Source organism: Lepisosteus platostomus, chromosome 7 (assembly GCF_059453375.1).
Source record: "Lepisosteus platostomus isolate fLepPlt1 chromosome 7, fLepPlt1.hap1, whole genome shotgun sequence".
Taxonomy (NCBI): Eukaryota; Metazoa; Chordata; class Actinopteri; order Semionotiformes; family Lepisosteidae; genus Lepisosteus; species Lepisosteus platostomus.
In genome coordinates, this window is record NC_142617.1 from 20338492 (window position 1) to 20360802 (window position 22311).

The window sequence follows — 22311 nt, forward strand, 5'->3', positions numbered from 1 at the left end:
CTGTACTGAAAATTCAGTAAATCTATTCTGCATGTGTGTGTACCAAGAAGCCATTTCAATCACTCTTTAAGTATCTAGTCATAACCATGTTTACACTTGATAATAATGACAATTGACTGACTGATTTAGTTTTATTACCATTTCCTTATGCCACATTTAATTCAGCTATAATTCTATGAAATTGCCACACAGTTATCAGCAGACATCATTAACTGTTCAGAAATTATGTTCCCTGGATTCCAAAGCTCATTTACAAAAACAGATGAAGAAAATCACATACAATAGCAATACTTTATCCTGCAGTTCCCATTCTGCGTTTCAGTGTTCTTCAGACCTTTGGCTAAACAGAGTCAATGTCATTCAACAAGCTACACTACATTCCACTGACACCCAAAAAGTACACCAAGTCCATAAAATTATATAACATGAATGAAGGCGTAACTAAGAAAGGGAGCCACACACACCTGAATTCAAAGCTGTACCTCCATTACCTGTCAAATAAAACCTGTCCCAAAAGAAGACAGTAAAACTAGGGATACATATTCACCAAGATACTGGCTCCTTGAATACTGTTATTATTTTATTTAAAAATCTAATATGTGTATTGTTATTAAAATGGATGTAGTATCTTCCAATGATGATACTGGACCCTGCCATTTCAAAACATAATTCCCCCCTCAACATTTTCATGTTTCATGGTACAAACAGTGACCTTCTGTATGACTCTCTGCTCCAGACTCTAAATTCTGCAAAGGGCCCAGATGCCCGGTATGGATGTGCTCGTGCTTAGTGTTTTGCTACAGTTATGCAAAGGTCATTCATTTTATTATGACAGAGCTCCTTGGTTTTGCAGTTATGAGCTATTCTGGAGTCAAGCTATAAGGCACTGCACAAACACCTTCACTGTGGAACAAACTGATTTCTTATTTTTCATCTTGAAGAGATCCTAGTGAACAACAACAAGCTGACAAGCCAGACCCTCTGGATTCACATTAAGCTTTCAAAGACAGATCAAGGTTTGTTGTCAACCTCCATTTTTTATTGAATTGTTGCTTTGGTTGCAGAATTCTGTCTGAAACATTATAATCTACTTTGTCCACAGTAAAAAACATGGTAAAATATTCTGTGTTCTAAGCTTCCTAAACAATATAAAGGTTTTTAAAGTCTAAAACATATTTACATGACTAAAGAAAAAAACTAAAATGAAAAAATATAAAATATGTACAAAGCTTCAGTTGAATTGGCAGTTCTTATTGTGTCATTACAAAAATAAAAGAGTTACGTTTTACAGTACACTCTAGAACTTAACATCTAATACTGAAACTCATCTAGGCTAACACCTGTACCCTGTACTGAGCCTTCACTGTCAAAGTCACAGGTCAAATAATGGCATTTTCCTGTTCTTTCCCATCTGATTCTCTCTGCTGAATGTCCACTGTAGGAACATCTTCCTTGGTCTTCACACATAATGCTCCCGGTGATTGATGTATACTCTTTCGGAGCCACTGTTGTGACAGATCCACTCGTGGTATGAGAGTTGCTCAAGTTTTGGACTTCTATGCTCATGGAAGTCTGGTATCATTGTATCTTGAACTGTACAATGTCTGTCCATTACCCTGGACTGAAATGTAAAGAAAAGCATAAACAGCAAATGTGCATCCTAACCTTGTATTAATGAATAACCTCTTTCTGGGAAATTCTCTGTTCTAGATCACCTCTGCTTTATACTGTTAGGCCCAGTGGAAGCTGTAATATTGTATACACAATATTTGGAAAAACATTTTAGTTACTTTTAAAAGATTCCAGCAAACTGATACATAAAGCAAATACCTGCAGTTAGAGACTTAACTGGAGGAGCGTGCCTGCAATCCATTGTAATTTTGAGTGATGTGGCCATTCTTAACATTTTGATAGCATTTGAAAAACATTCTTGACTTGCATTTGTGGGTGTTCATAATTAAATCTTATCACTGTCCTGTTCTATCTTTCTTCTCAATGGGTGACTAGAAAGTGAAAGTTCAATGATGGTCTGATTTCTAACCAATGTCTTCAAAAGTCCCTCTGAACACCACCTGAGCTGGATTTGTCTTTCTGAGCCTCTGGCCTGGACAAGGTCACCAGCATCAGGACAGCAGAAAAGGCTCTGTATAAAATTTCCTGAAGCCTCCTTTCAATGTCTACCAAAGGAAAGTTCAAATATTATAGAAAACTGTGAAATTGCAATAATGTGGAATGTGAGGCATAAGTATTAAAAAATACTATGTTCTAAGTTGCATTCAAAATATGCAAGTAAAACTGTTCCTTTGGGATCTTCAGCATGTGAACATGATAATTCTTAAGGAGAACTCCTTCAAACACTGCATCACTGGCCTGTGGCCTACAGTAGCTCTTTGATTTTCTTCAGCCTGGTCAGCCACACTGGGTAGCTGAGCTCCCTTGACCACAGGCAATTCCAGAGGAAGTGAGTTGTGTGCTGTCATTGTCGCTGATAAAATAGAGCCAGGAAAGTAGGCAGAGGCTAGGGAAGAGAAGTTGACTTCATACACATGAAGGGATTGTCTGATTAGCCTGAAAATTAATTTAAAATTAATTAATGTCAGTTCCCCTTGTGGATGATGAAATGTATTGGGTGACTAGAATGGTGTTTTTCTCAAATTGCTTTGTAAGACAGCAATACAATTCTGAAGCTCCAGAAGTCCATACATGCAATGATCAAGTTCAGCTGTATTGCTAAGATACTCTCCCATTTGCTTCTGAAGTAATTTCTTTTTATTGTTAATAACTGTTTTGCTTAATGCTTATTTTTGATGTAATGAGCAATAATCTGTAAGCAGTTCGGAGGCTTGATTTGCAAGTGAAAATTCATGCTTGCAAATGCAAAAGCATTGGCCAAAGACAGTAATGGCATTAATTATGCTGAAATTATTTATAGGTATTTTCAAGCATGTCATGAACAATTCTTGGACTTATTTAGCACGTTTTGTTTTTTTAGGGATGAGTATTTGTGGAGTGATAAGCAGTCTATTCAGTGATGTGATAACCTGCTCTGATAATTCATAATTAAGTGAAGAAAGTGGACTAGCTATGTATAAACAGTAAAGTAACATCATCCTGACATTTCTAACACATTTCTAACATTTCTAATTTTAAAGAAAGAAGCAATTGCAGATGCTGCAGTCTGTAAAAATTCAATGATCTAAACTAAGTAAGAAATCAGATGAAACTAACCCATTAAAGGGTCTCTTCACAGTGTTACTGCTGGTGCACTCTCTAAATGAAGTGGTGAAGGTGATTAAATGCAAGGGAAACAGCTCAGACACCTCTTTTCTGTTGTGGCTTTAACGCTGTGTTATAAAGTGCTGCTGTCGTCCCACAGCAGGGCAGATGTTCACTTACGGAGGCAGTTTACCCCAGTTTCATCTGCTGATTTTGTGAGTTTTAATTTCAGCCACTATCACTGTGCCTACACAAGATACGCAGCAACAACAGAACAACCATTTAGAAACCCAGAGATGTTTTGTGCAATCTATTTGTTTTTCTTTATTCCCCTACTGAAGACACTTACCGGAACTGTGCTGGCAGTCAGGGGAATGGACACGGTCCTCTCCATGTATGTGGGATGGGGTTTGTGTGTCGGCGGGAGATCAATTCTGTGTTAATGATAGACAAGACAGTTTTGATAAGCCCTGTGAAACAGTGTTCTGCAGATATACCAAATTTATTAATCAGGCTATGTATGTCACTAAATATAAAACAACCAGCTAACAGCAGTAACTGGAAATAACTATGATGCTTCAGAGGAGAGCAATTGTATTTTAATTTCCCCTGGCTGCAGTTATGAACTTCTGAATTGCTTTAGTAATGCTCTTGTGGGCATGACTGTTGTAGTGTGACTTGTAGCATATTATATTTTTCCTTGGGTTTCAAATAAAACAACATTTTGAGGCAGGGCTAGGTGGCCTAAAATTGCAACTCATTATTCAATAGCCACATAAGGAAGGACATCTACACCACAAAGCTCTGGAATAGATGGAAACCAGTTATGGCTAGACAGGCTTGAGACTAGCATTTACTGTAGTTTGTGATGTATAAAGATCCTATCACTTGTATAATGGAACCTTTTCAATGAGTTTTGTATTTCAATCTTAAACCTTTAGGGACATTAGCAGAATCAATCTGTTCACCCAATGGCAATCAGTGCTTCAGGCCCAGACTGAGTTGAGTTTGACCCTCAAAGTGTCTATTGAATATCATACACTGCTAAAATAGTTAACATTAGCATCATCTACTGCCACTATATTTGAAATGGGTGCAAATGTGCAGGTTTTAAAGATCCCTAAATCTTCAACATCAAAAGAACTAGAAAAAAGTTGTTAGTCAGGTACACTTAAGCTAATGACTAGTTGAATTACAGTAGGCGACCAGTAGGCCTCTTGAAGGTAGGATAAGAACCTGAAGGTTTTAAAAGAATTCACACACCTCATGAATTTTCAAAACAAAAGCAAAATTAAGAACAAAAAGCAAAAAATTAAAAATGTTGATGCCTGACTGATCTTATAGTACCTACTTAGTGTAAGAACTTTACATAACGTGTCATCTTATAGTGGAATCTGATTGGTGTCATGAGCATGGAGGTCTGGCTTAAACTAGCTTCTGTCTGCTGTAAGCAGCCAATGTGAGATACAAAAGATGAGCAGAAATACATATTATGTGCTCTGTTGTTAGATTGCTTCCTGTCCAAACGTGAAATTTCATTGGGATGCTTCCCATCTCACAGAATTCATATGAATCTATAGCTTGTAATGTTTCTTGCTCTATAAAGTCAGGGTGCTATGGTGTTGTGACTAGTAACAATGTCTGCTCCAGCTCTGAAAAAACACTTAAAAAAAATCAGTTACTGAAGCAGTATAATAATAATGCCAATATTTTTTAATTTCAGTGTTTTGGGTTGGTATAAAAACCATAAGAAATCTCCAAACGTATACTGCCTAATTGTATTTTTATGCAATATTGTATTATAGGACTTTTGAGGATCACTGTGTAATATTCTCTTAATTAGATTCCATAATAGCATTTGCTTAATCCTTAACAACCTAAATTTCCCAACAACTTCTGCTGATGCTATACTGTATAAGAGGCCAGATCATAGAGCCAGTTGCACATTCACTATTTGAACGCTGTTATTGGGTTTAACTGTTAACCAGCTACAGTATGTTTAAAAAACATAATGTACTGCAGTTAAATATTTGTAGGAAATCCCTAAACTATCCATCTAAACTATATTAACAGCTTGGGCAGATACTGTAGCTATCGCTTCAGGGGGAACCGTGTAGTGTATGACACATTAACTTTTTAAACTATTGAATGTTTTACGAGCTGTGTAACCTGTGGTAGAGATATGGGCAGCCTTGTTGAGATTTTGATTAAAGAGAAGCACCCGCACACACAAATCGAAGTCACTTTAAGTACGTAGGTGAATGAATGAATGAGTGGCCTTCCCCTGAAAAGCTGGCTGAGGTTTTCATTGAGTACTCCAAGACATCTATACATGGCATTGTTGTGTGCAATTGTTTTGTGTTTGAAAAGGTGCCCTTGCTATGCTATGATAATGTATGAATGAGACTTTTTGTTCTCTCAGCAACTACCTGAACAAACTGATTCAAACACAGTAGAATCCTGGTATTAAATTCTGTTAAGTCTGGGGGTTAGAAAGAGAGTCTATTGTTTCAGGAGTGGAACCAAGAGTACAGTAAGTGTCTCTGCACTAAAAATGATGTTTGTCTCAAGCCTTTCTTTAGCTAATTCTCCTTAACTGAGTTAATCCTCTCAGTAAGTACTGGAAGAAAAACTAATACTGTAACTCATTTATTGGAAATCAGTTATCAACTTTATTTGCATATTTGTTTGTTGGTGTCAAATTTGTATTGAACAGCATTACAAATGCAGTATATTAGAAGCATTGATTGTTTTGCTAAGTAAAGATAGATTGAACACTGCAAATAAGATTAAAATTATATGTCATTTCTGTAGTAAAATTGGCTTCCTTTAGCTCTCTGCTGCCACCTAAAGACTTTATCAGCATTTTCTTTCATTTTAGTGTTCAGCTGTGCAGTAAATAATATGCTTCACTGGAAAATGGGAAAACAAAGGAGACTACTGTGATTAAGTTACAGTGGAGGCAGTTTCACAGTTTTAGGTGTATAAAAACTCAAGTGTTGGCATTCAAACACCATCGAGCCAACTTTTCTGATCTTTATGTTTTTCAATGCAAAAGGAATTAGTTAAAAGACTTTGCTGGATAGACAAAATGTGCTGTTTGCCTTAATCTTTCCTTATTGTGTTAAAAATCCGATTGATACTGATCTGATATATTTGATGTTCTAAAATCTGATGTTTTAGAAACTCCTATCCAAAATCTATAAATAGTGTATTTTAATAAAAATCTAACCTATAAAAGTATAACATATTACCTCAGCCTGTATTTTAAAATAGTACCGGACTTCCAGTATATGACTGAAGTACCCAAGACTTCCAGAGGGATATGTCTATTGAAGAGGGTTCTAATAGACAAATTATAATTATAGAGGAACTGTTCATAAGTAGTCTTGTGACCTAATATTATATGTATCAGAGTACTGGATTATTGCAAAAATATTGACATAAAAATATTATAACTATTTCAAGAAATGATAGACTTTAATTGGGTCATGCAAGCTTTCGGTGACAGCAGTATAATGTGACTTGCTGGCTTAGTTAGTTTAACTTTTTGTGATCTTTAACTGCTGGATGAAACCTGAAGGATTTTCAGAAGCTGGGTTGGAGGATTTCTATTGTGCAGGCATAAAAAAGGGACAGCTTTGAAGACTGCTCTGGTCCAACTCTCATAGATTAAAAAGCCATGACCAGGTCACTGTAGAGAACCTCAACGTACAAGGAAATCTTTGGCACAGGGAGCTGCTCATACTCTTTCCACTGAACATCTTGCCATCTGCCCCATTCTGGGGTACCAGCCTCAATGAGACACAAATACAAACCAGAGTGAGACAGCGCACAAGCGAACAATTAAACAGCAAACAGTGCAACAGAACTCAGGGATCCCAATATTCAGGATCTCCATATTAGTTTACACTCATATTATGAGTTCTGGCATTAAAGAAATTGGATATTGGTTACACCGTAACTGTAAATAAAGCATATTCAGAGTAGATAGTTAGTTTCATTGCTTTCTTTGTCAATTGTTTATTTAAACTAACAGCATCACTTAGTAACTGTCCCTTTGTCCACTCTGCAAAGTTTCCTAAATACAAGTCTTATGTTACACTGCAGGAAATGGGAGGAAGAACTGGTTATGGGCATTGGTAACAGTTCTCCTCTGCATCACATGACACAGTCTCCACTCCCATGCCATGAATCAAATATAGTATTTTTTTTATCTCGTTTATATCCCTCATACACAGTATATATATATAAATATAACATATTTATATTGGTTTTAATCGTAAAACAAGTGGCTGTTACCCAAATTCAGGAAGCTGCCAGGAGACTGCAGAAAACTTTACATTTTTGCATGTCTGGGAAAATCTAAATGTTTTGTCACATGAAGCAGTCACAATGATCCAAAGATCTGGGTGACCAAACAATTTTACTAATATTTAATAGTGACCAGATTATTCTCTGTTACATCTTATTACAGTATGTCAGCCCTCTTAGAGCATCTGTAGGGAAGACATACTGTAATAAAGGAACATAAAAAGAAGAAGCCGTAAGAGCACCTCCTTCAACAGCCCAAGACACCAGAACCTGTCCCAGTAATATGACACCCAGAGGCTCTAGGCTTTAAGAAAGGGATTTGTTGTCTTATATTTGTGAAAACACTGATTAAATAATTCCTAGCAATTGTGTACACTTTTACAGGCAATGAGGAGTCCCCTCCACCACTACCAATGTGCAGCATCCACCTGCATGATGCAACGGCAGCCAAAGTGCACTAGTCACTCACCACACACCAGCTATCAGTGGGGAGGAGATCAGAGTAATGAAGCCAATTCATAGATGGGGATTATTAGGAGGCCATGATTGGTAAGGTCCAATGGAAAATTTGGCCAGGAAGCCAGGGTTATACCCCTACTCTTTTCAAGAAACACCCTGGGATTTTTAATGACCACTGAGAGTCACTGTACTTGGTTTTACTTCTCATCCAAAGGATGGTGCCTTTTTTACAGTATAGTGTCCCCGTCACTATTCTGGGGTATTTAGACCCACATAGACTGTGGGGTGAGCGCCCCCTGCTGGCCCAACTAACACCTCTTCCAGCAGCAACCTTAGCTTTCCCAGGAGGCAGTAGTGATCAAATGCTGTCAAATTACAAATTATATATATTATTACTTTAGTAAGAAAAATAAATCTGAGATCACTACTGTAGGTTGTCAGTTAGAATACGGGTTCACACAGTGTTTCAATACAATATATATATTGTAGCTCTTTTCTGGACACTCCACTCAAAGCACTTTATAGGTAATGGGGACTCCCTTTCACCCCCCCAATGTGCTATATCAACCTTGATGATGAGACGGCAGCCAGTATGAGCACATAGTATGCTCACCACACATCAGCCATCAGTGGGGAGGAGAACAAAGTGATGAATCCAGTTAATAGATGGGGATTATTAGGAGGCCATAATTGCTAAAGGCCAATGAGAAATTTGGCCAGGACCAGGGTAACCACAGAGAGTCAGGACCTCGGTTTCATCTGAAGGACGGCGCATTTTTACAGTATAATTTCCCCATAATTATACTGGGGCATTAGGATCCACACAGACCGCAGGGTGAGCGCCCCCTACTGGTTCCTCCAGCTAACCCCTCTTCCAGCAGCAACCTTCCCAGGAGGTCTCACATCCAGGTACTGACCAGGCTCATACCTGCTTAGCTTAAGTGGGTCATCAGTTGTGAGTTGCAGGGTGATATACTGTAGCTAATTTTTGTTATCCACCAGGCTACAGTAAATCTCTCATTTCATTAATTATTATGTTTTTGAATAGGAACATAGGTTCCCATATTTTTTTCATCCATTTTAGAGCACAATTTAGTCCTGGGGGGGCAGGGTGGTGCAGTAGTTAGCACTGTTGCACTGCAGAACTGGGGCCAGGAGTTCAGTTCCTGGGGTGCTTGCTGCATGGAGTTTGTATGTTCTCCCCATGTTCACATTAGATTCTGCCCAAAGGAGAACTGGCTGTGGCATGAGTGTTCATGTTTGTGTTTGTGAATGCCCTGTGATGGAAAGCAATCCTGCCCAGGGTGTATCCTGCCTTGTACCCGTTGCTTGTTGGGATTAGCCCTAACCCCCCCCAATCCCGTATTGGATAAAATGGTTAGACAATTGTGGATTTAGTTCTGTGTAAGATCTTTTCTTGAACAGGACACATAATTCTTCCTTCATTTTACATATTTCTTCTCTTTCTATTTCACTTGTGTCTCAATTCAACAGAAAGAGAGTTCTGTTTTTTGTGTTTGTAGTAGATAGGTCTCTAGGACTCTCAGATTTGTAAATATTAGTAAGAAATAGTAATAAACCTCTTGTGTTTGTGTAATAAATATGTATTTATCCCTTTAAAGTTAGAATTTCTTTATTCTTGTCAGAATATAAAAAATCTTTATTTATTTCTTTATTGGATTTTTTCCATCTTCATGAGTAACTGCAAAATAAGAACAATAAAACAAATAGTAAAAACATATAACATTCAGATCTCCAGTATACTGTATATAATCTTTACAAGATAAATGTAAAGCTTAGTAATGAACTTTGCTTGGCAAAACCCCCCAATATTTTACAGTTCTTCTGTGTAGTTTACACATTAATTTGTTTCACTTTATAGGTAACATTTAAGGTCTCTTCTGTCTTAAAGTGTCTGGTTGATATGGGGCCAGTTGGCAGCTCTACTCAGTACAACAGAAAGAGTCTTTTTACACCAGGAGGAGAATAACAGAAACTAGAAACAGACAGCAGCTGAATACAAATGTCTCTACCTGAATGTCAACAAATGCCACTGAATATCAGGCTTGGCTTTATACCAAGGTCAGAGGGAGTTATTTCTTTAAAAGACTGGTCTTGCTCTCTCTCCCAGGAGAGAGCTGTCCATCAGTGCTGGAAAATGTAATGGACTTCAAAGTTCTATCAAAGGTCATTTTGTTTCATGTTGACTGGTCTGGCTACAGCTTTGATGTTGCATGTATATTAACCCATCTACTGTGTAATTTTTGCTGATTGTGAGACTTTTCCAGGTTTTTCAGTCAACGCTCAACAACCAGAGCAGAGATAAATTCCCCTGAATGTCAGCACCCCCTTTAGAAGACACTGTCTCATCTGAGATTTAAACTGCAGGGAGTTGTAATTAAATTCACATTGAACAGAGAGTAGCAGAGTTAGAGACAGAATTTAATAACAAGAAAGCAGAAAATAAGAAGGGGACTGTTCTGTCTTGCTCATTTGCATGATAGTTTTCCCCTCAAATTAAAAGCAATGCTTCTCTGTCTCATGCAGAACTGTATTTTTGTGTTTCCAAACTTTTCATGGAAGCATGAAAGCAAGGGGCTTTTTCCATGTTGTAACTACAATAGGACTGCTTTTCTACCAAAGGTTATATAATCAATTTGTTGCACCTGCTCACAGATATTGATTTTTACTGTGTGCGTGAGTAGACCAAGATAATTGTCTCCTTTTCTCAGCGTCTTAACACCTCCTGGAAAAAACTTTTACAGTATTCTTTTTCATAGCAGGTTCTATAGAGAAAAAAAGGGCTCTGAAAAGTATTACACAGCAATAAGATAGAAGGACGTTCACATTCAGACAAAACTGGAAACTGGAAATATATTTAAAACCAAGAACATTTCTATATCCAAAGAGTTGTGGTCATATGTAACAAGCTATCCAGCGATGTTGCTGAAGCTGATATCCTGACTTCTTACACAACATGGCTGGATTAGATCCTTGGATACAAACAGGCTAGATACTGTAGGTTGAATTGAATGGTATTCTCTCATTTATAACTTTTCTTATGTTCTTAAATGTTTCACCTGTTTTAAACTGTTTCTGTGGTTAGCTGCCCTATTACAAATCTCAACAATGAGGCCAAGAGACACGGAGAGTTCAGGTGAACACAGAGATAAACTGTAACAATAGGAAACTGACCTCTGCTTCTGTGGTTTAATGCAGCTAGGAACATTGTCTATTTTAAAAGCTTTAAAAGTTATACAGTGTAATAAACACAGCAACAAATAGAAACAGATGCAACTATTCCTTAGAGACACTTCCATGCTTAGCTTTGGTGACCAAGGTCATATAGATATTTTATTCTACGTAGAATGGTGTAGGAATAACAATGGACATTTTCATCTCAGCATGAAAAAGCATCTTAAATGAAGCAGGAGCTATCAGTGCTGAAACCACTGCAAATGAGCAATGTTTACTTCCACTTTCAGACAGTCAACTATCACCAGAGTCAGGCCCCCAATGAAAAGCACACAACAATCTGCAGAACAGCATTAGTCAATCAACAGAGAGTCTCGGCAAATAAAACTAAACAGCAATCGTCTTATGTTTTCAACATGTGCAAGAGAATGAAGAGCTACTTAAATTTATTACTAAATAATCCTTTACTGTTTAACCAAATAGTCACCTCATTCAAATCAAACCAGAAATGGCAACTTAACTTAACAGAACAGGTGACATGAGCACAGTGGGATTAGAACTAAGATGCCAACTTGCTGTGCTTTTACCTCCAAGTCACAGGCAGCACCAAGGTTCAAACCAGCCTCCCCCAGATATATTGTTTCTTCTCAGATTCACCCAAACATCTTAACTTTTTTTTGTTGTTCAATTATTTTTAAACACTTTTCTTTTTAATCATCTAAGATGGCAAATATGAATTCAATAAATTCTGGTGAGATACAGAAAATCAAAGAGCACTGTGTTCATAGTGACAGGACAGATGAGAAGTGTCTGGAGCCTCTTCCACGGGTGAGAAAATTCTGCCCATTAAGGCTTGATAGGGAAGATGGACACATGGAACTTGCTGTCAGTGCAAACTAACTTCACATTTCCCTGAGCATTGTGCATGGCATTGTCCATGGACAGTTGGACAATGCGGGTTTTGAGTCCACTGGGCGTCATAACACCTCTAAGACTTTCACAGACCCATCCAGATGCTGCTCTCTGTCCTGACTTGGCATCCATTGTATCACACCATGGACACAACCACGCACTCATCGCATATATGTTAATCCAGTTCATCTCATTACTGCCAGGTCTGCCTGTGGTCCAGTGCTCTGTCATTGAGCTTCCTTCCACACCAGGAAAGGGCTCTTAACACAACGAACCTTACTAGAGAAGGTGACCGTCCCAGATTCAGTACGTCTGTCTGACCAGACTGAGAACCCCACGACCAAGTGTCTTCCCACCTGTCTCCTTCACAGCTCCAGCTTTGTGCCATATCCCAGTCCTCCACCCTTGCTTGGCTATACAGCTTCCCTGCCCTGATCTGCCCTGTTTAGCTGCATTGAGCCTTCACCGTTTGATCAGGCCAGCTGTATTGTGCATCCCCTGCTCGGATAAATATTAGTCTAACTCCTAAATAATACCAACAACAAACAGGGAAGTGCTCACCCAAAATTCTTCTTCATGCATTGGTATTGCATTATATACAGCATACACAGAGAAAACATACAGAGAAAAAATGATAGATTTGTACTACAGCAGCAAATTATCTTACAGTATTTGAACAGTAATTTCACTCGTAGGGTGTTACCGGCTATGGGTACCGTATTTAATAATGGTTTAACTACATTAGTAAATTAGAAGGTGTCAGCCTCAGTAATGTGCTTTTCATGGTTGAGAGAATTACATAGTTTTGTTTGGATGTGAGAACCTAACTGTGCAATTTTGTCTGTCAGCTCTGTACACAGAACAAATTTCAGCATTCTGTTTTTATTTTTAATCCCCCATTTTGCTGTATATTAATAAGCTAAATCTTCACCCTTCTTTATTACACATTATGGTCCCAGTATTTAAAACATTTAAACAGTTAAAACTCCCCAAAAGGAAAAATATAATACAGTTTTAATGAATTAGTATAATATCTAACACAGGATGAATTGATTTAAGGAATAAATAAGAAACCCTTGATAAAACAATGTTCCTTACCCCGTCCCCAAATATTTACTTGCCACTCATGCATCTCAAAAGCAAAATTTGTGGGGCATGTCTGACATTGTGCCAGATGAAGCTGCCAGCCCTCTCTGTAGTGCCTTCACATTGTGACAATCCTGTCAGCAATGACCCAAGATCACTCTCTCTCAATCTGTCACTCAGCTATGCCATCACTAAGCTTATGACAAGGGGCCTGTTTGTCATTTAAGTGTGCATGTTACCTTTGCACATGGAAACACGCAAGCACACCTTCCTACAGTATCATCCATATTCTTCATCATTTGATATTCTAGATGCAATGAGGAATACAAAAGGGCAACAGGAGATTTTATCTGGTAAATACAAACTTCACAGCTTTTCATAATAATACACTCAAACTAACTGGTTAGTATTACGGAATTGTCTGAAAAATACATGCTGTGTTTCTAAACTTTTACACAGCACACACTTTTGAAACTCTATACACCACTTAAGCATTTACTCCATAGACAGCTTCTACAACAGGAAGTCAAAATGACTATACCTTGAAGCAGAGGAAATATATCTATAACAAATATCCACCCAATTTCTAACCTCTTCTTCCTAATTCAGGGTCACAGGGGAGCCAGAAGCTATCCTAGCAAGAAAAGGTCAGGCCAGGTCAGATACACCTTGGATGGGATGCCAGTCCATCGGAAGGCAGACACACAGACACAAACACACACACTCTCACAGCAGGGCCAATTTTTGCAAAAGTCAATTAACTAATTAATTGTAGTTACCTTTGCTATTTCCCAGTTCTTGTGCCCTGTGTTAAATTTCAAAATGTAGGGCCTTCTGTGTGGAGTTTGCATGTTTTCACTGTATCCGGGGGCTACAGTTTTCTCCCACTTTCCAAAGATGAGCTGATTAGGTAAATTGGTGTCTCTAACTTGTCCCCGTCCAATATGTGCTATTGTAGATTGCTGCCTTGTCAGTGCTGACAAACAACCAATGTTTCTGGTAGTCAGGATTGCCACAACCCTGACTTGGAACAGCAACTTTTGATAATGATTAGATTTCTTGTAGTAGTAATTATATTGCTTTTGATTAAATATTCTATTAGAAGCCTCATATGTGATTCTGAGGTGAGTTTTAACAAGACATTCTTGTTTCTGATGATCTAATAACATTTTGAGTTTCTCCCTTGATCATTACTCCTGTGTAAAACGTACACACATTATATATGTTATTTTATAGTAAGGAGCAAAAATGGGAATGGTTTCTTTAGTACTCTAAGAAAAAAGTGGTAAATAAAACAAGTACAACAAGTATAATCAGTATAAAGAGCTACATAAAATCTATCATGACAAGGCAGTATTACTGCAATTAGAAATTCTGCCAGTGTACAGAACTGAAAAAAGGACAACCACACTGAGTTCTTCAGCACAATAACAGTAAAACAAATCCCTTATGAAGCAAGGCTGAGGCTGAATCCAATAAAAAGAAGTCCAAATCATATTACTGCAGAGTGACTAAACAAATCTCACCAGCAGTACTTGTTCTAGAGGTGTAAAAAAGACGAATCTTAATTTGGATTGGAACTGACATTAAAAAAAACACCCAAAATAGCAATTCATTTAAGAACGGCCCAGGGATACAGAGATTCTGTTTTTTTAATTCAGTTTCGCAAATATCTGATAACTTCCCCTTGTCAAAAAACCTGGAAACTGAATGTCCTTGGTAGACTTGATGGTTAACTAAAACTGGAAATGAGAATATGCATTTCATAGCATTGTGCTCTGATAGGTTTCTTCTATATATACAACATTAGGTCCTTAATTGTTGTTTGAACTTTGAAATTAAAATTCTCCTCTATCCTTGTACAAAGGATGCAGAGAAATATAATAACAACAGCAGTGTGCAGAGTAGGAACGAGAGCTATTAATCAGAACTTCCTATGACACTTAGCAGGAGGGTTACGCTTTTATATTCCTAACTAAAATAAATAACAAAAAACCTCAGGAATATTATACTATTTGGTCTAATCTGAGTGTTTTGTAAAGGCATCAAATAACATCAGAGAATATATATTTTTTTAAATTGTTACAGAAGTGAAGCACAGTGCAGTCAGTACAATCTTTTTAATTAGTTGAATATTTACAGAAAATAGCTTTGCGAAATAATCATTGTGATGTACAGTATATTATATCAAACTAGAGACTAAATATTTTCAATTATTTATTGATTCATTTGTCCAAATAGGATATTAAGTGCCATTTTTCTTTTTTACATTGTAATTGACAACTATAAAGTAGTGGTTACCAGCACTGAAATAATTAGAAGCAATTAGTTTGTTATTAATTAAAATATGTGTGATGTCAGTTCTTCTCTCCCTACTACAACGTTTTGGATCCCTGAACATTTCAACAATATCTCGCAGCTGTTTCTTGGCAGTATCATTCACTGTAATTTCACTTCAGTTCTGTCATTTCAGTAAGCTGGTAGGTCACTTGATTCTCAGAGTGTCAGCTCTATCCACATGTACAGTAAGGCTGATATGAAATCTTTGAGGCACAGACATGATTCTGCTCTTCTCAGCTGAAGTGCTGTCTGGAACTCCTCAGGCACTGGCCAGGTTCCAGTTGGACTACAGGTTTTGGGAAGTGATGCAACTTTCAGTCAAGGACTAAACCTGTGGCCTTGAAACAGTCTGGAGCACCTCCAGACATCTCCAACTGTGCGGGATGGCTGAAATGTTTTAAAAACCTCAATAACAGGGAGCTGTCGTGTTTTATTTTTGCTGTCTCAAGGCAGGTATTCAATAGTCTATCTGAGGGTCAGTATGGAATTCCACAATAGAGGAAAAAAAGGCACTAGGACCCAACAATATTCATCATATCTCCAGTACAGTTCCTGACTGATCATAGTACATTACAGAACACATTCCTACTAATAGATCTATCTCGGCAAGCAATGGGTGCAAGGCAGGTTTCATTATAAACAGGCCGCCCAGTCTATCGGAGGGCAGACAGACAGAAACATACACATTGTCAAACAGGGGCCAATTTTCCCAGAAACCAATTAAACTATCAGTATGTCTTCAGTCTTTGGGAGGAAATTGGATCACCCAGAAGAAAACCATGTAAACACAAGGAGAACATACAAACTCCACACTGATAGCACCCTAGTTTCAGAAGTGAAGCCAGGGCCCCAGTACTGTGAAGCAGCAATGCTAACCATGGCACCACCATGCCACCCACATTAGCACTTGTTTTTCAAAACAGAAAAAACAAAACCACTAATGTTACAAAATGTAAAACTTAAATGTCTTCTAGTAATTTAATACACTTAGTATTTGGTATCCTAAAAGGTTTGTTTCACAGCCCAACATTTTCTGTGCTGCTTTCTGATAAAGAATGATTTAGATGCTTTTAATTTAATATGATGGTAAAGGTTTCATGAACACACTCTCATTATTTTAATAGATTCATTGGGATCTATAGGTATTCATTTGCACCAGGGTTTAGCAATGTAATTCAATTTAATTTCATTAGGGTTTCATTACTCACACTTTGTCCAGATACGAAGGCTCTCTCTTCCTGGGTGTCACCAGCACGATGATGAAAACAGCAATGAGGAAGAGTGCAAGCACAGCTCCAATCACAGCGCCAGCAACTGCCACAGAGGATGTCTGGTGAGAGGGCACATCTGGAACAGACAGAGAAAGGCGTCAATTAAAAGATCATCACATTCTGTATGAGGTGACAGGGTCTCTAAGCAAAGTGCTCCCAGATGTTTATTTAGCCGCTGTTTTGCATTTACACTGGGGAAGCACTTTTTCTTATCAGTGAATTGATTATGTTTTCTTTCCTTTCATTTTTCATCATATTTTTTGTACCATGTGCACCAGCAGAGGTTTTGTGCGTCTCTCACCGTTCTTCAGAGGAAAGCTGAAGTGAGTGAGACAATGATACATCAAATGAAATGATCCCTTCTTATGTAATTTTTTTTTTTCAAAAGTTCATCTTGTTTTAGACTGTTCTGCATTGCTTTCAAGCAGGCCATGACAAACCCCACTCCTTCTCAACACGTGGTTTCAGTTCCTGTAATTCATCACTTTGCATCACAACCACCTGCAGCTCACCATTTCCACTTTCTTTGTAGGCAAATTAAAGTTTGTTAATTCATCGCATTTACTTTAGCTCTCTGATGAATGTCACCAGCTCTTCCTACCTGCATCAGTACAGAGAAGCCTACTGCACTCCTCAGTAATTCTGTTAATCGTTAATTAGGATTTTTCCAGGGGACTTCAATTTTCCCCTCCTGTTTAAGGCCAGGCCAGCAAGTCCAAAAAAGGAATGGGAACACTTAATATCTGATAAGTGTACATCATATCCAATTCATTTTGATGATTTGTCGAAATTCAGTTGTTTGTTCCCATGAATTAAGCAGACTCTTACATCAAGCTTTTCTATTAACAACAAAAAAGAAAAAGTTAAGCAGGCACAGGCGATGAAGCCATTATGTTTAATTGATAATGCTTTACAGAGCTTCTCCTCCAAGGTAAGGCGTAAGCCCTTTCATAAAAGGCATTGGTTTATGTACCATGAACCCAAATCAAAATACGCTCCCAATAAAAACCCAGAGAACCTTTAGCTGTTAAAGAGAGTCCATTTATTCTCATTCCACTTAGCACGGTAGGTTGATTAGGGCCTTAACTCCTGACCGGCACAGCATGAAAACAGCAGAGTCAGAGCTAATGCCCTGTAATTAGGGCTTCATGCTGCTGTCCTTTAAGCTTTTTTTTCTCCTGCTTATTAAGCTTAGCAACACTTTGGTTTCTTTTATTTCTGTTCAAAGAACACAGACGTACGTGTCTGCTCTGTTCAGCAGTGATGTAAAGGCTCCAGTCCACACAAGGGAGACGGGGAGTGGTGTTATAGTGAGGTGTGGGGGAGTGCAGGCAGCGGCACCACACAACACAACATCAATCTTTAAAGTGCTGTCCTTGAGAAAAAACGAGGACTCTGCTTGCATGTTGCTAGTTGTTTATTACATCACTTGAAAGTTCAGAAAAGTGGCATTCACGAGCTCTTCGACTCAAATAAATCCTGTACTAAAAACTGCCCTCTAAAATAATATAGTGTATATGGGCTATGAGTGTTAAATTTAATCGGAAAATCAATAAAATATAAAACAAGCTTTCAATTTGATATATTTATTTTATCGTTTTACCAGCACAGCAGAGTCCAGAGACGTCCAGAGATTACACTTTCTAGCCCAAATGTATGACAGATATCTTACAAACCTCTAACTAAACTCTCCCAAGAAGAAGAATAAAAACCTTAAATGTCGTATTATTATTTTTTGGTGTTGTTTGCATAGCATCAATCAAAAATAAATATTTGATATCAATATTATTTAAATTTCACGCATTGTACTCATACAGACATCGGTGTCTGGGAAAGGGAAATATTTACACTAAGAGTGGAATTCAAGAAGTAAAACGTTGGGAGGAACACCCCCTTCCTTCCCCCCAGCAAGCTCTGGGTTCTGATCCAATGGTCAAATTATATATACCGTATTTATAGACAAGATTTCAGAGAAGGTTTGGAATACAAGGGAGCAAAAGAATTATATTGAAAACATTCATTCTGTTGTATACAATTCTGAAATGATTATCTATTTTTTAAACACATGTTTTGTACAATAGAAAAAGTTTTCATTTCCACTCAATATACAATATACAGTACAGTATATTCCTTTAACACTAATTCTTGATAGGAACATTCCATAAGCACTTAGAATAACTATTTAATAGCAACATTTGAAGTACAAAAGCTTTCTATTTCAAATTTAACTCTTCAGCCCTATAAATCCTATAAACTCTAAGTCCTACTGTATATATCCCCTATAAACTCTAAAAAAAATGTCACTTGTTCAGTGTTACTGTGCTAGGTACAGTACTTGCTAATGTACACATACTGTACAGTAGACGCTCATGGGAACTTTCTCAGGTGGGTGTGAAAAACTTGTAAAATTTCACTGCAGCTGATACTACTGTCATCTGCTTCAATCTCAGCATGTACAACACCTGAACACATGAAGCAGGGCTCACAAAATTTAAGAAAAACTTCTAATAGTACAGAGCTCTCAAACTCTGGACAGGGCAAGCTGGAGGACTTTCTGGCATTCCTAGCTTAATCCTACAGCAACGTCTACAAATGATCATGTCCCTTTCACAAACTCTAGCTATTCTAAAAAAGGCAATTCGTGATGTAGGCATCACAAACCAATTAACACATCTAATGTAGTGAATGTAGTGTGAGGTGCTACTGCAGGCTCTTATAAATGCAGAATGCGGCCATAGACCATAGTCTTCACACTTTTCACACCAACTACTTTTAAATGAACAATAAATTAACATAAGATAAATTATGCATAGTCCTGAGAGGAAAGACAAAATTACATGTGTGCATCTCAAAGAAGGTAGTTTTTAATCACACCAATGCTGCTCATATGCTGCTTTTTAAAAAACAACTCCTCTATAATATTTCATTCTGAAGTGCACAAACCCTACCAATCAAAGTCCTAAAATCAGCTTTTTATATTTGGGAGGTAGCAGTGTTAAGGCTGTCTTGCAGGAAGTGAGAATATTAATTTTACCACTTAATTAGCAGGATAATATCTTTTGCAGTTTTAAAACCATGTCCTATCTCTGAATGACCTGAGTGTTCTCAGCAGTCATTTTGCACCTTTGAAGTAAAATCTTCATTTTATCTCCTACACTGTGGTAAATTGACACTGAGAACAACAGCATTTATATCTCCAGTGGCAAGGCCAGATAATGCATTTAAATTCAGGAGCGCTATCTACTGTAGGTTGTCCTTGAAGAAGTCCTTAGAGGGAGATGAAGAACCAAGAAGTACAAAACAATCTGAATTTTAAGAAGCTCTCAGCCACAGTAGTACAATAGCTGACCAGATGGTGTTTGACAGTAGCACAGGTCCATGTCTGACCACAGCAAAGGGAGAACTGCAGTACCACAGAAACTCGTACCATCTGGACACTCACTTGCTTTTAAAGGTAGAAATAAAAAGGATTCAAATTAATCTCCTCAGATATTTTTCTCTCCTTCACACAGTTCCTCTGACTGTTTCTATACTCTCAGACCAGGACCTGTCCGTCCTAATAACTATTATTTTACAGGTCAGTCTTAAATCAGTAGCTTATTATATGTTGCTTTTTTTAAAATGAAATTCTTGGTTTGTTCAAATAAATCAGGAGTTACTATGTGTAATCATGGAATGATGAAAATTGTTCAAGAACATAAGAAAGGTTACAAATAAGAGGAGACCATTTGGCTTTTAGTATCTAGCCAGTTGGGTAATCAGTAGTTAAATGACCAAGGATCTCATCCAGCCATTTCTTGAATTCTTGAAGAAACCATGGTACTGGCTTCAACTACATGGCTTGGAAACTAGTTCCAACAAACAACCCTGTGGGTAAGGAAGTGCCACCTGTTCGCAGTTCTAAAATGTAACTTCCACTTGTGTCCTCTGGTGCATGTTTCATTGTGCATTTTGAAGAAAAACTGACAAAATGATTTTGTTAGTGCCTTTAAGGATTGAAGCCTTTAAGACTGGTCACTCTATTATATTGCCTCTGATCCACTCATGGATCACTAAACAATGAACAAAAAAGAAAGGTGCCTCCATCAAAGATAATATCCTCTAAGGTACTTGACAGGTTAATTAGGTGGTTAAACATTGGCACTCTATCACACAAGTCTGAAAAATCAGGGCAGGTAACCTGACCAGTGACCTGGCCCAGTAGAGTTGAGAAACCAATGTGGTATTTCAGCCCACATGATTCACATATTTCTCTGTATTTGTTTCTTGTTTTTGCAAAGAAGAAAAACTCTTTTCAGTCGCAGTCTGAATAGTCTCAAATTTGCACAGAACACTAAAGCACTTTTACTGGATTGAAATTAAATTCTTTGTTTTGCTTGAACAAAGGTGAACAATGGGAGTTTTGAGCCGCTACTGTATCTCTGGTGAGCAGCCTGCCAATCATTTTCTTTTGAGCTCTGAATGCCCGAAAGCTTTTACGTGGGATTCTAACAATTAGTTTATATTCAAATAATATTTTACAATTATAGCTTTATTGTTTCCAATGTCACACAATTTTGACTCATCAATAAAGGATTTCTAAGATTTGGAAATACAGTAGAAAATGTCAATATATATATATATTTATTGATATATTTGTTGTTAATAGGATAAAAGTTGCAGTAACTCCTCCACATATTTTTGTATAAATAATAGTTGTACTGTACTGACCACAGTGAAAACAAAGTGTTAAGTGTTCTGGTGGCATCCACTGAAGTCAGTGAATTCTGTGTTGTTTCGTTTTCCCACCCTTTTGGACTTTTAAGTTTTCAGTTTCATACAAGTGAAATCCATGCTTACATTATGTGTTTCATAAGTACACATAATTTGATCTTGGTACCTCATTGTGTGACAGAGGCTCAGTCTCTGTGGATTGATTGTTTAAAACACTGGGTGGAGTTGCCTCCCAAAAAATAAAATTAGGGTCCTGCACACCACAATAACTGTAATATGTTGCACTGACGTATAGGCTAAAATAATCTGTACAAAGATGATGGGCTCAACTGAGGTAATAATAGAAAGTTTAAATCAAGATCTTTCATTGTTATTCCTCCCACACTCATAAGCGATGAAGAAGACAAAGTCCCCTTTGTGTCCATGTTCTCATTCACTGACACGCTCCTCTTCTGTACACAATTATGTTTTTTGCTTCTAGGTTTTCAAAGAAGGCACAGTGGCTAGCATTGCTGTCGCGCAGCACCGAGGCCCTGGGTTCAATTCCAGACCTGGGGTGCTATTTTTCTGGAGTTTGCATCTTCATCCATGTAGGTTTCCCCCCACAGTTCAAAAACATACTGGCAGGTTAATTGGCTTCTAGGAAAATTGGCCCTGCTGAGAGTTTATGCTTGTTTGTGTATGTACTGTGATGGACTGGTATCCCATCCAGGGTGTATCCTGCCTTGTGCATATTGCTTGCCTCAATAGGTTCCAGCTCCCTTTTATACTCAATTGGAAGAAGCAGCTATAAAATGGATGTTCA

At 37.7% G+C, this 22311-nt stretch overlaps 1 protein-coding gene across 1 annotated transcript in view; it reads right to left on the minus strand.

Moving 5' to 3' along the window:
• Positions 1 to 296: 296 nt before the first annotated feature.
• Positions 297 to 22311, minus strand: part of LOC148658457 (nectin-3-like protein) — a 118295-nt gene continuing 96280 nt past the window's right edge. The window contains exons 6-8 of the mRNA XM_088639666.1: positions 16731 to 16869; positions 3566 to 3650; positions 297 to 1621 (exon numbers count right to left, since the gene is read on the minus strand). Coding sequence (XP_088495792.1) covers positions 1460 to 1621; positions 3566 to 3650; positions 16731 to 16869 — 386 coding nt within the window. The 3' untranslated portion in view covers positions 297 to 1459. The remainder of the gene's footprint in view (positions 1622 to 3565; positions 3651 to 16730; positions 16870 to 22311) is intronic.